Source organism: Oenanthe melanoleuca, chromosome 19 (genome assembly GCF_029582105.1).
Source record: "Oenanthe melanoleuca isolate GR-GAL-2019-014 chromosome 19, OMel1.0, whole genome shotgun sequence".
NCBI lineage: Eukaryota > Metazoa > Chordata > Aves > Passeriformes > Muscicapidae > Oenanthe > Oenanthe melanoleuca.
This window is the reverse complement of record NC_079352.1, coordinates 517,870-530,575: the sequence shown is the minus strand read 5'-3', so window position 1 is coordinate 530,575 and position 12,706 is coordinate 517,870. Positions and strand designations below refer to the sequence as shown.

At 50.3% G+C, this 12,706-nt stretch overlaps 2 protein-coding genes across 6 annotated transcripts; one reads left to right on the top strand and one right to left on the bottom strand.

The window, feature by feature from the left end:
- Nucleotides 1-448: 448 nt before the first annotated feature.
- IFT20 (intraflagellar transport 20) lies at nt 449-2,500 on the bottom strand. The gene is made up of 4 exons (XM_056506430.1): nt 2,300-2,500; nt 1,971-2,056; nt 1,300-1,403; nt 449-852 (listed from the first exon to the last, which is right to left on the bottom strand). The coding sequence occupies exons 1-4, from the start codon at nt 2,424-2,426 to the stop codon at nt 771-773; spliced, it is 399 nt and encodes a 132-aa protein (XP_056362405.1). The 5' UTR covers nt 2,427-2,500; the 3' UTR covers nt 449-770.
- A 21-nt stretch (nt 2,501-2,521) lies between these two features.
- Nucleotides 2,522-12,495, top strand: TNFAIP1 (TNF alpha induced protein 1). 5 transcript variants are annotated; one of them, XM_056506424.1, is made up of 9 exons: nt 2,522-2,612; nt 4,335-4,498; nt 4,601-4,685; nt 4,856-5,218; nt 6,627-6,796; nt 7,723-7,812; nt 7,901-7,953; nt 8,517-8,712; nt 9,043-12,495. In XM_056506424.1, exons 4-9 carry the CDS (start codon nt 5,002-5,004, stop codon nt 9,259-9,261), a joined length of 945 nt encoding a protein of 314 aa, XP_056362399.1. In that variant the 5' UTR covers nt 2,522-2,612; nt 4,335-4,498; nt 4,601-4,685; nt 4,856-5,001; the 3' UTR covers nt 9,262-12,495. The 5 variants fall into 5 exon arrangements, with proteins under 5 accessions (XP_056362399.1, XP_056362401.1, XP_056362398.1 ...); XM_056506426.1 differs by lacking the exon at nt 4,601-4,685 and having other exon boundaries at nt 4,335-4,447; XM_056506423.1 differs by lacking the exon at nt 4,601-4,685 and having other exon boundaries at nt 4,335-4,515.
- The last annotated feature ends 211 nt before the right edge of the window (nt 12,496-12,706 follow it).

Below are 12,706 nucleotides of genomic sequence, written 5' to 3'. Positions count from 1 at the left end.
AGACTTCACTGTGTAAAGCTGAAGCCTTCCCCAGGCTTTGGAAAGGGCAACATTTCCATACTGAAGTGCTAAAGACATACAGAAAATGCTTTTTGAACATGAGGCTTGTGTTTGTAGTATATAAGTAGTTTGTGCACTCCTGGTGTCACTGACACTTGGAATGGTTTCCCTCATCAGTCTGGTGCTCCATCCTAATAATGATTCAGCTCCCATATTACGACAGTCCTGAATGGATATTCCTCAGGAACAGTTCAAAGTTCTTAATTCTCATGTAGTTTCTGCTTTTTTGTGTCTGTAATTGATCCATTCTGGAAATCATACATTTCTGTCTTTTCTAATTCTGTAAAAAAAGTAACATAGGCAATATAAATCCAATACTGTTGCTTGTAAACCCCTACACTGAAAAATAACAGAGCAGAGCAACTAATTCTGGTACAGCCAGACAGTCTGAGGACAATAATTTATTTTCTGATTTCTGTGAAAGAGCTGTAGAGTTCAAAAAGAGACACAACAAAGCACCAGTAGCATTAATTCAACTGTAATTTGAATTGGAACTACTGACTGTACAAAACTGGTATAAAATCAAAGGCCAGAACAGTCTGTGCAGCTGTGAGCTCTCAGCCCTCCTTATTGCCACAGTACCGAGGTACAGCCCCTCCCTTGTACAAACCACCTGCACTCCTGCACGGTGGGAATTGCATATTTCTGAAATTCTCAAGATTCTGGAATGGTCAAGTTTCCATGTGAGTTGGTTTTTATCTTAAAATCCTCTATTTCTGGAAAATGAACTGGTCGATGAATTCGTTCTGGTCCGCTTCGATTTTGCAGAGAGTCTCGTACTCGATCCGGTACCTGCAGGACAAAACGGGGGGTCCAGGACCCCCACCTGTGTGAGGAGGGTCAGGGCAGCCCCCCAGCAGGTGGGAGGGGGCTGGGCAAGCTGTGTGAGGAGCTGGGCTACCTGTGTGAGTCACCTGTGAGCAGCAGCTGCCTGAGTTACACTGGGCAGCTCTACAGGGCCTTTATCAGCCAGACACGAGACTGTTGCAGGTGTCTGAGTTCTGCACTGCCCTAGTTCAGCCCTGAAATCCTCAGAGATGAACCTTCTTTGGTTCACTGCAGGGCTTGAAGGTAACTCCAGGCCTGTGGCATCGTTCCTGTTGCTCTGCCCAGGACACACCTTTGATGCAGGTGGGGCTGTCTGAGCCAGCCAAAGCTCCCACAGCACAGGCACTCAGCCCTCTGAGCCTTCCCAACCTGCACAACACCCCAAAGCACTCAACACAAAACAAAGCTCACCTTTCCAGCTGCATCTTCTTCTCAGCTATCAAAGCCTGGAGCTGCTGCTCCTGAGCCTCTCTCTGCTTTGCGATTGACTTGAGCAGGTTCCGTGCCCCGATGGCCTGGCAGGACAGGGCAGGGATGTGTGCAGGGTCTTGGTTCACTCCTTCAGCCCCTTTCCCTCCCAGCAGGCTGACTGTGAGGCATTTCAGCCTTGCCAGCACTAAGGTGAGGTGCTGCTGTGCTCCTGAGGGGCTGGGCAGGGCGAAACCTCCCCCAGACTCCAGGAACAAAGTCAGGGAATCCTGCACACACAAACTGGGCACTGGTCCTGCAGCCAGACAAGGTCAGAGTACCAGAGGTCTCTCTTGCCTCTGGAGGACAAGTTCTACCAAGACAGAGTGATTAAAAACCACACATTCTTTTTCTGCGCAGAAATATAGATGAGCAGGGAGACCAGGACTGGTACATGTGGAACTAATGTGACACTGTCATCAGCTTAATTAATTCATAAGTATTGATTAATGTTATCATTAATATCAATTTAAAAGGCTCAGTTAATCCCAGGGAAATGCCAGCAGGATGCTGACAGAGAATCAATCATTGCTTCTGCTGTAAAAAGAGGGAGGGATAGAGAGGCCCCACACAAGACAGCACACAGGAGAAGCCAGGCATTAACTGCACAGTACCTTCATCTTCTCATTTTCTGCAGCTTTGGCCAGTTGGTCAACGAGCTCAATCAAGCTGCCCACTATTTTCTGAAATTCTGCTGTTTCTGTAAAGAAAAAAAAATTGTCAAGTGATACCCAGAACAGCCCTAAAGAGATCTAACGCTCCTGTTTTGTATAGTTTTACATGCAGCTGTACGCTTAGAGTTTACTGCCAACAGCCACTAAGCTTTAAGCTCTAAGCTTTGGGCTTTCGTTAATCAGAGGAGAGGAGGCCCGAGGTGCGGGAGCCCGGCCCGGCCCGGCCCGAGGTGCGGGGAGCCCGGCCCGGCCCGGCCCGCGGCACTCACTGTCCACGAAGGCCCGGCACTCCTCGCGGAGCTGCGCCGTCTGCGCCGCCACCTCGGGCTCCAGCACCCGCAGCTTGTTCAGCTCGTCGAAGTGCAGCCCCGCCGCGCCCAGCGCCGCCTGCGCCATGCCCGGGCTCAGGGGCACTGGCCCGGGTCTCTCCCGGCACTGCCGGGTTCCGGCTGCCCCGACCCCGCCCGGCCCGGCCCGGCTCGGCTCCGCCTCCGGCAGCGCTGAGCCCGCCGGGAGCCGCGGAAACTCTTCCGGGCCGGCGCTTCCCGGGCGGGCCGGGCTGAGGGGCGGCTGCGGCGGCGGGTGAGTGACTGACTGAGGGGGTGGGTGAGTAGGTGGGTGAGGCCGGGCGGTGTGCGGGGCTGTGAGCGGGGCCGGGGCGGACGGAGCCTGTCCCGGGGGCCGGGGCAGGGCCTGCGGGCCGCTCCGTGTGACCCCCGCGGGGCCAGGCCCCCGTCCGGCGCCGTTCCCGTTCTCCCCCGGTACCCTCAGGATCCCCCGAGCCGCTCTGGCCGCTCCTTTTCCCGGTGGTGCTGGGCAGGCCGGGTCGCTCTGCGGGGTGCGGGGCCGGTTCCCGTTCTCCCGCGGTACCCTCAGGCTCTCCCCGAGCCGCTCCTTTTCCCGGCGGTGCCGAGCAGGCCGGTTCCCGTTCGGGGCCGGTTCCCGGTTCCCGTTCTCCCCGAGCCGCTCCTTTTCCCGGCGGTGCCGAGCAGGCCGGGCCCCGTTCGGGGCCGGTTCCCGGTTCCCGTTCTCCCCGAGCCGCTCCTTTTCCCGGCGGTACCGAGCAGGCCGGGCCCCGTTTGGGGCCGTTGTTCCGCAGCCTCCCACACGGGGCAGGAAGGAAGGGACGGGAAGGGATGTGGGGGATTTTCGGTGGTGTCAAAAGGGGTAATTAAAGATCTCGTGGGTGTTTGCAGCAGAGGCCTCTCAGCTCCTCAGTGACCTGCCTGGGCAGGCGGTTTCGCTTCTTTGCTGGTGTTTGGTTCGTTGTTGGGTCAGAGCAGTGAGGAGCTGCCTGGGGGGACGGAGCTGACCGCGAACTCTTGTGAGGGGCTCGCTTGGACAGGCTGCACTCCTGTCTCCTCACAGGTTCCGTCCACTCTTCTAGAAAGGAGATTTTTGAGTGTTTAAAGCAAGGCAAGACATCAGTGACCAGTGGTGTACGTGGTGGGGAGTTTTGTTTATTTTCTTTTCAAATTAGAATTGCGTTTGCTGGTCAGGGCTCCAGGATGGATAAAAGGGAGTTTTGAATGACAGGAGTGACCAGAAAATAGAACCTTGTGATCCGTCTTTTCAGTGTTGAGGCATTTGAAGGGGCATTTGTGTCCCCCCCATTTTGGAGCTTAAAATTCCCAGGATTTTGGGGCTGAAATTCCAAAAACTTTTGGGTTGGAATTCTAAGACTTCAAAGCTTTGATGTCCCAGATTTTGGGGCTAGAATTCCCAGGGTTCAGGGCTGAGTATTCCAGGATTTTGAGGCCAAAATTCCCAGCTTTTCAGGGCCAGAATCCCTGGGGTTTTAGGGCAGGAATTCCCAGGGTTTGGGTCTCAAAATTCCAAGGATTTGGGGGCTGAAATTCTCAGAGTTTTGTGGCTGAAATTCCCAGAATTGTGGGCCTAAAATTCCCAAGATTTTTAGGCTGAAATTCTGAGAGTTCTAAGCTTAGAATCCCCAGGTTTTTGGGGCCAGAATTCCTGGGGTTTTGGGGCTAAAATTGTGTCTCCAGTTAAAAGCCAGGAAGGGCAGGAAGCTCTTCCAGAGCGCTTCAGCTGGACCCGAAGAGTTGGGTTCTTTTGGGAAGCCAAGGGGGAGCCGAGTTCCAGCAGCGTTTGAGCCGGGCCCTCAGCGCTGTGTGGTGTTTGCAGTGCTGGCTGGAGGTACAATAACAGGAAGTTGGCAGAGCTTCACGTGCCTCAAATGTGACGTAGCGATAGTTTTAGCTGCATGAACTGCCTGAAAAACAGCTAAATCGTGTTTGGTCAGGATGTGTGTAGCTGTGTCCTTAGGAAGTGTCTCTTCCGCAGGGTGACGTCCACGTCTGTGTGTGGAGTGGCTGTGCTGGCCCCTGTACCATGCTGACCCCTGTGCCGTGCTGACCCCCAGGTGATGCCAGCCCCTGTGCCGTGCTGACTCCCAGGTGATGCTGGCCCCTGTACCATGCTGGCCCCTGTGCCGTGCTGACCCCTAGGTGATGCTGACCCCCAGGTGATGCTGACCCCTGTGCTGTGCTGACCCCCAGGTGATGCTGGCCCCTGTACCATGCTGACCCCTATGCCGTGCTGACCCCCAGGTGATGCCAGCCCCTGTGCCGTGCTGACCCCCAGCTGATGCCAGCCCCTGTGCCGTGCTGATCCCTGTACCATGCTGACCCCCAGGTGATGCTGACCCCCAGGTGATGCCAGCCCCTGTGCCGTGCTGACCCCCAGCTGATGCCAGCCCCTGTGCCGTGCTGATCCCTGTACCATGCTGACCCCCAGGTGATGCTGACCCCCAGGTGATGCCAGCCCCTGTACCATGCTGATCCCTGTACCATGCTGACCCCCAGGTGATGCCAGCCCCTGTGCCGTGCTGACCCCCAGGTGATGCCAGCCCCTGCCCCGCAGTCCTGGCCCGCTGAGGCGTGACGGCGGCACCACGGCGGGGCTGGCCCGGCCCACGCGCTGCAGGGTGGTCATCTACCTCCAGAAGGACATGTCTGGGGACACGTGCCTGGGCAGTGCCCTGTGCCCGGCCGCGGGCCACAAGCCCAGGGCCAGCGGGCTCAAGGGGGGCAGCCTGGGGAACAAGTACGTGCGGCTCAACGTCGGCGGCTCGCTGTACTACACCACGGTGCAGGTGCTCACCAGGCACGACACCATGCTCAAGGCCATGTTCAGCGGCAGGATGGAGGTGCTCACCGACAAGGAAGGTAAGGGAACGCTTTCATTGTTGACAGTTTTGTAAAACAGCTGGGCTTTGGTGGTGGTTGACTCGGTTAAGGTTGTAGAGGATGATATAGGCCAAAAATAACTTGGAACATTCAGCAGCCAAGTCCTGTTGGTGCTAGCAATCCTTTGGCTTTGTAGAAATACCTGTTTTTGTTACTCATATGAGCTGGGGAAGGACTTTCTTTCCTGCCCTCACAGCTGGTGAGCAGATTGTTGCTGGTGCTGTAAAGACTGAACAGACAGTCTGTGGGTTGTCATTTCTGCCACATCAAGCAGTGGCATTATCCGAACCACGCACGTTGGGAGGGACGTGCAGTTTTCAGCTCTGAGGCTCATAACAGCCTGCCTTGCTTTGTTGAAAAATCTTTTATTTCCCCCTTCTCCTGAGCAGCATGTTTCAGTCATGGCTCGTGGTGCCATAACAGTGTTTAGGGATCGGTGAGGCAGTGTGTCACCTCCATCTGGACACAGGATATTTTAAATCCCTCATACATTACAGAGAGCACAACAGGCAGTTTTGTGTGAGAGCCTCGGCCTGAATGGAAAACAAGAGTCATGTTCTGATGAGTCCAGCAGGGGTTTAGCTTATTTTCCTAGTAAACGTCCTAGGTTATTTTCTGTAGTGAGATTCCAAACATTTTTCCTGCCTTCCACATTATAGGAGGGGGTTTGGCACTGTACTGAGCCTTGTGCGTGCATCCTACACTGCTGTTCTTTGGCAGCAATCAGACATCCTGTTTCCTTAGGGAATGTGACTTCAGGGATTTTGTAAAATTGCAAGAATTTGTCTGTTTGCTACTGTTTCCTCTGCTTCATCCCCCTCTGTGCTTCCTCCTGGTCTGTCTGTCCTGTTCCTTGCTCCCAAAGAACAGCTTTTTTCCCACACTGAGTTTTCTGGGCTTTTAGCATCTTCAGAACATTTCTCTCTCTTTTTAACTCCAAACAGCAGCAGCAGATGTGTTTGGAGACTTGCCAAATCCTCCTTGTTAGGCCACAGAACTTACCCAAATCTACTTGTTGCAAACATTGGTGGATTCTGTCTTGTAGTAATTCTCTCTTCCTTGCCTGTCAGAAGTTTCTGACTGTCCAGCATCACAGTGTAGCACTGCAGCTGGGTTCCTGTGCTGGAAGCTGAGTGCTTTTAGCTTGGGGCTTTAATTTTAGGGTGCTGGAAAGCAGTGGGAACATCTGGGCAGTTCCAGAGGGGCTCCACTGTCAGGTTCTGTTCTGGAACCAGCTTCAGTTCGCTCAAAGTCAATGACTTGCACTGGGTGACATGGGAGAATGTCCTGAGCAGTATCAGGAAACCTCAGGGTTGTTTAACCTCTCCAGGGGGTTTTTTCTAGCCTCTGGTGTTGAGGTGAGTGAAATGTGTTGGTTATTTTTCAGGCTGGATCCTTATAGACCGTTGTGGGAAGCACTTTGGAACAATTCTAAACTATCTCAGAGATGACACGATTGCACTTCCAAAACACAGGCAGGAGATCAAGGCATTGATGGCAGAAGCCAAATACTATCTCATCCAGGGCTTGGTGGACATGTGCCAAGCAGCCCTGCAGGTAAGAACAGAAATAGCCTCAAAGTGTTTCATGGGTGCTTTGCTTATAAAATTTACTTAAGACAACTTGAGTGATTATTTCATGGCCGTAGAGATGGCAGCAAGTCTGAGGTGCAGAAGGTATTTTTAAAATATGATTTAGTAAATAGATGGTGAGGGATCTGGGGACACAGCCTGTCCAGCCCAGGCTTAGTTTTTGCCCTGTGTCCTGAGGTGACATCCTGTTCTGCCATCTCCTGTTCAGTTCATGGTGGCTGATGCACTTCTGTGCAGTGCTTTGAGTTGATGAAAACTACTGCAGACTCCTTCTATCCTTTTCTTCAAGAAAGGAGGGTTTGGGTCTTAAAATTCCAAGGATTTTTGGTCTAAAATTCCCAGAGTTTTGGCGCTGAAATTCCCAGGATTTTGGGGCTAAAATTCCCAAGATTTTCAGGCTGAAATTCTGAGAGTTCTAAGCTTGGGATTCTTGGGTTTTTGGGGCAAGAATTTCAGTGGTTTGGGCCATAAAATTCCCAGGATTTTGGGGCTGAAATTCCCAGAATTTTTGGGTTGGAATTCTAAGACTTCAAAGCTTGGAAGAACCAGAGTTTTGGGACCACACTTCCCAGATTTTGGGGCTGGAATTCCCAGATTTTGGGGCTGAAATTCCCGCATGCTGTGATGCACAGGGAAAGCTTTGAGTTGCTACAGTAACCAGAGAGCTTACCTTGATCTGCAACTCAGAATCACAGCAGAGAATTCTTATCCCCAGAAGGCAGCAGTAATTGAAATACTGGGATGCAGCTGGATGTCCTCAGCTGTGGTGTGGACAAGGTCTAGTCTGGGTGCCTCACAGCATTTGGGAACAAGGCTGAAGGAGGCAGCAGCAGCAATATCAACTTTAGCATTTCTCTCTTATTTCCCCTCCTTCTTCTTTTGTTAAAACAGGACAAAAAAGACTTGTATGAACCTGTCTGCAGCATCCCTATTATCACCTCCCCAAAAGAAGAGGAGAGACTGATAGAGTCATCAATGAAAGTAACTGCTCTTATCAACTGTGGATTTATGCTGAATGTGTTGAAAAACACAGAACTTACGTTTTCTTCTTTTCTCTCACTCCCAACAGCCTGTTGTTAAACTGCTGTATAATAGAAGCAACAATAAATATTCCTATACCAGGTATGTCGCTTCTTTTTTCCCCTCACTTTAGTGGGAAAATTTCTCTTTGACTATGGGAGTGGAAGGTGATGATGGATGGTCTAACTTGGCTTCTTTTGGTTTGTTTTGGGTTTTGACAACTGTGTCTTGCTTTGTAAAGTAATTAAGGCCCTCCATTGCATGTTGGTCAATAAAACTTAGTTTTAAAATAGTGTGTTCATCCTGGCAGCATGTCTGTAGTGTGCAGGATGCACACGTGGCCCTTCCAGCACACACCAACTGACTCTGGACTTCTGCTGTCATCAGGCCAGAGAACTACAGTGGGCTTTGATGTAATGGTTTGGGACATGGTGCTGTCCTTATTCATTGTGTAAGCTGACCTGTCAAGGCTGGTGTGTTTGCTCCTGGGGTCAGAGCAGTGTGTTTGTACCTGAAACGGGCTGTTACCCCTCTTTCCTTGGCAGCATGTGGCAGTGAGTCACTGCCTGTTTGTATTCTGCAGTCGGATCGGTGCTGAGAGCTGGCAGAGCAGGCAGAGATGGCTGCTGGAAAGCCCTGTTGGTGCTTTTGTTGCTGTGTTTCAGTAACTCTGATGACAACCTGCTGAAGAACATCGAGCTGTTTGACAAGCTGTCGCTGCGCTTCAACGGCAGAGTGCTGTTCATCAAGGACGTGATCGGGGACGAGATCTGCTGCTGGTCCTTCTACGGGCAGGGCCGCAAGCTGGCCGAGGTGTGCTGCACCTCCATCGTCTACGCCACGGAGAAGAAGCAAACCAAGGTAATGGAGCCTCCCCCGCTGTGCTACGGTTAGGAATGGTCGTGGTTAGCTTGGGGAGTCTGCAGAGCTTCTCTGACTTCTGGAGTTACTTCTGAGTTGCAGTGGCGCAGCTGAGGGTCCAATGGTAAGAACTGGAGATACTGTATTCCCTTCTAGAGCAGTCTAAAAGATTAGGTGAGGGAGGTGACCTGGTGCTGGGAGTAACCCTCTATGAGAAATGTTTTACTCTTTAAACGTGTGGGTTTGTGGCTCAGTACCTTTCCACATGCAGTGTGTGTTCAGCTGTTGCCCTGGATGGATGAGGAGCAGGATGTGCACTGTGTTTCGTAGGTTGAGTTCCCCGAGGCCCGGATTTATGAGGAAACACTGAATGTGTTGCTGTACGAGACACCCCGAGTCCCAGACAACTCCCTGCTGGAGGCCACGAGCCGCAGCCGCAGCCAGGCCTCGCACAGCGAGGACGACGAGGGCTTCGAGCTGCGCGACCGCGTGCGCCGCATCCACGTCAAGAGGTACAGCACCTACGACGACCGCCAGCTCGGCCACTAGCCTGCGCTGCACTCGGCCGCTGGGCTGGCCCTGCAGCTCAGCTCGGCCTCTGTGCTGTCCCTGCAGCTCAGCCACTGGCCTGTCCCTGCAGCTCAGCTCACCTCCACGTCCTTGCACAGCAGGGAGGGATCCCTGCACTCTGCCCATCCATCTTCACCAGGCACCTTGGCTCCCCCGAGAAGCAAACAGGGATTTGTGTGCACAAAGCTGCACTAAAGGTGTGGAGAACTGAGCTGTGCACCTTGTGCTTTACCTGCAGTCTGACCCCTCTTCCTGCTGAGGAGGGAGGATTTGGAACACTGGTTCTCAGTTTGTGGTTGCTCTTTCCTATGTAATCATTTGCCAGTTCCCCCCTTGCTATGAGCAGCGCTGCTCTTCCTGACTGAGGTGGTGTGGATTGAAAAGCTCTTTCCAGACTGCTCCCCTTTCAGGGCTTTGTATAATGGAACTTCCAGTTACTAAATCAAAAGACTGAAGAGAGAACTGGAATGTGGCTGCTCTTGGCAGACACTACAGGGGATAACCCCCAGAGGAACACTGAGCTGGCCAGTCAGCTGCACCTGTGCTCTCCCACCCCTGTCCCCAGAACCTGCAAAGGTTTGTGTTCCAGGAGAGTGGCTTTAAAACTCATTGATTCCCAGGCAAGCTCTTCCAAAGTGGTGAGAATCGAGTCATCAGCCTTCCCATGTGAAATATGGAAACCTCTGATGTAATGACTTGTCCTGGGAGAGGGGCAATAGTTTTGGTGAAGCAAGAAGCCTGAAGTGAGCAAACCTGAGCAGATTGTGGCAGTGTTGCCCTGTTGAAGCTTGTCACAGTGAAATCCTGTTTATATAAACAAGGGCAATCTGGAGAATTGGTTTTACATTAGTTTCCTCCCATGGCCTAGAAATGCTATTCACTGTTAAATTTCTCAAGCAGCAGGGGAAAGATATCAGTAGCTGGAGAAATACAGGCCAAACAGTGTTTTCTAAAGCTAGAACATGTGAATTCAAGTTCTGTGTCCTGAATTCCCTCTAGAGTGTAGAAGTTGAAGAAGAGAAACAATTGTGAAATTATAGTTCTAGCATGGAACTGCAAGAGGCTTTGGGCACAGGAGATAGGTTGCTTAAGCTGGATTTTAAACTGAAATAATCACTTTTATTTCGAGTGTTTGGCTGGGTGCTGATTGTACAGGGCACTTCAAGAGGTGGGAGTCAAGTCTGCTCTGCAAATGGAAATTTCTGAAAAATTTCTGGAAACGGTTTCAAGTTGCGTATGAAAAGCCATTATTGTATTTTTAAACATTTGCTTGTACGTTTGGGCTGTAGGTAGCAGCTTTGCCACTGTCATCCATGGTTGTTCCTGCTGGCTGCCCTCTGGGAGCCAGGGATATGTTGGATGTGTTCCACAGCTGCCTTTGTGTTCCCGTGTCATACTCATGTCACAAAGCTCCAGATTCCACAATGGCCAGTCCTGAACTGCTTTGGCCAGTGCCAAACCTACCTGCAAGATTTATAGAAAATTACTGCAAAAACCTGACAAGAAAATAATCTCAAATTAATGCAAGGAGATCATAAGGAGAATTGAAATGTAGGTGGTTTGGGCGTAATAGAAGCAGGAGAGGGAACAAAAAATTATTTGCACTCATTTAGGTTTTTGAAAAGGAAATAGTGGGTTGGTAAGAAAACACTAACAGACTTTGGGGATCTTCTTGCCTGTACGCGTGGCAGGATTCACTTCATTCTCCTCACATTCAGGAAGCAGCATTGCACAGGGATGCACCTGCCTTCTTGTGAAAGGCCTCTTGAAGTCTCTAATAATCCTAACAACCTCTTTTATACTGCTTTCTCTGAGTTTTTGTTTTCCAGCTGGTTATTCTGTTGTGCCAGGGAAAATACAGCTGTTGAGATTAGTTTCAACATGAGTTTTGTGGTATTTCTCTCTAATTCTGCTAGAGTGTGATGTGGGTTTTTAAAATTTTTTTCCCTCCTCTGATGCTATTTAATTTGAAGGCACCAGCAGAGGCTGCAGTGATGGGGTCTTTGTGCTGCATTTAATAGTTTCAAGTTATTATCTTGTGCTTTTTCTGTCTTGTAACAAAAGCTGATGCCATTTAGAAAACACATGTGGCACTTCTGTTTCTTGGCAAATGATTTATATTATTTTTTTCTTGTTACTATTGTAGTTAATGTTAACAGAGTAAGTGATGCTGATAGCCTTGCAAAACTGCACTTAAATGAAGTTATAAGCAGAAAAATGTCATCTTTGCATTTATTTTTCTGGGGAGGACAGGTATGGGAAGGAGTGTGTGAAAGAGAATGTCAGATGTGCTACTCCAGAGGCTTTCTGTACTCACAGGTTTGATTAATGAAATGAATCCAACTTATGAATTATTACACTGAAAGAAGCAGAGAAAAGCTGGTGTTTTGGTTTTGTTTTCCTTTCCCTATTTCCCACAGCACCAAGACAACAGCCCCTGTTAACCTTCACCTTGACATTCTGTTCTTTGAGCAAAAGGAGACATTTACCCTGCTGAAATGTTCCACTCCAGTCACTTTCATCTTTTGCCCTTCTTGTTTAGAACAGAAAATCAGTGATGGACAAGGAGGGTGATGGAGGGGCCGTGCTGTCACTGAATGGGCATTGCTTGCTGTGGTTTTGTTCTCGAGGTTTTTCATTTCCAGACAGAATTCTCTCCAGGCAGTACTGGATGAGTCTGCCCAGCAGCCCCTGCCTTACACAATCAGGATGTTCTGTGACAATCCTTACATTCAGTGCTCACAGCCACCTTCCCCTGTGCTGTGGGAGAGCTCAGGTGTGCCTGGCAGGTGAGTCCTGCTGTCCCTCCCTAGGGACACACGGCAGGCTCTGTTTTGTGTCACTGTCACTTCTCATCCAATGGAACCATAGTAAGACCCTCCCCTACCTCACAGGGTGGCTGACACTTAATTTGTTTATTGAGAGTAAAGGATTCTTTTGGATTTCTATGACATTTTATATCCAGAGGATAGCAAATATGATTGCTGATCTTGTTTAAACTGATATTCTGTGATCAAGTTATTTTCTTAGAGATTCAAATCTTAGAGATTTGTTTTATTTTCATGTCTAACTTTTAAGGGTCAGTTTTACAGACAAAGTATCTAGTGAATGCATTAATTAGTCAATTATCTGTTGATTAAAGTGTTTCATCAGTGCATTAAATGGAAATAGAACACTAATTTTTAATAAAGTGTTATATTTTGTCTTCTGTGATTTTTTTTCTCCAGCATCATAACTTTTTATTGGTGGTGTTGGTCTTTGGGACTTCGGTTCCGTGTTGCCTTTGTGATCCCCACTGAGAATTTGGGGCTGGAACTCCCGCACTGGGACTGGCAGTGGAGCGGGGCATCCGTGTCCTGGGGGATCTGTGTCCCGCTGTCCCTCCGGAGCGCTGCATATGTGTCACTGTCCCTGTCCCTGTGTC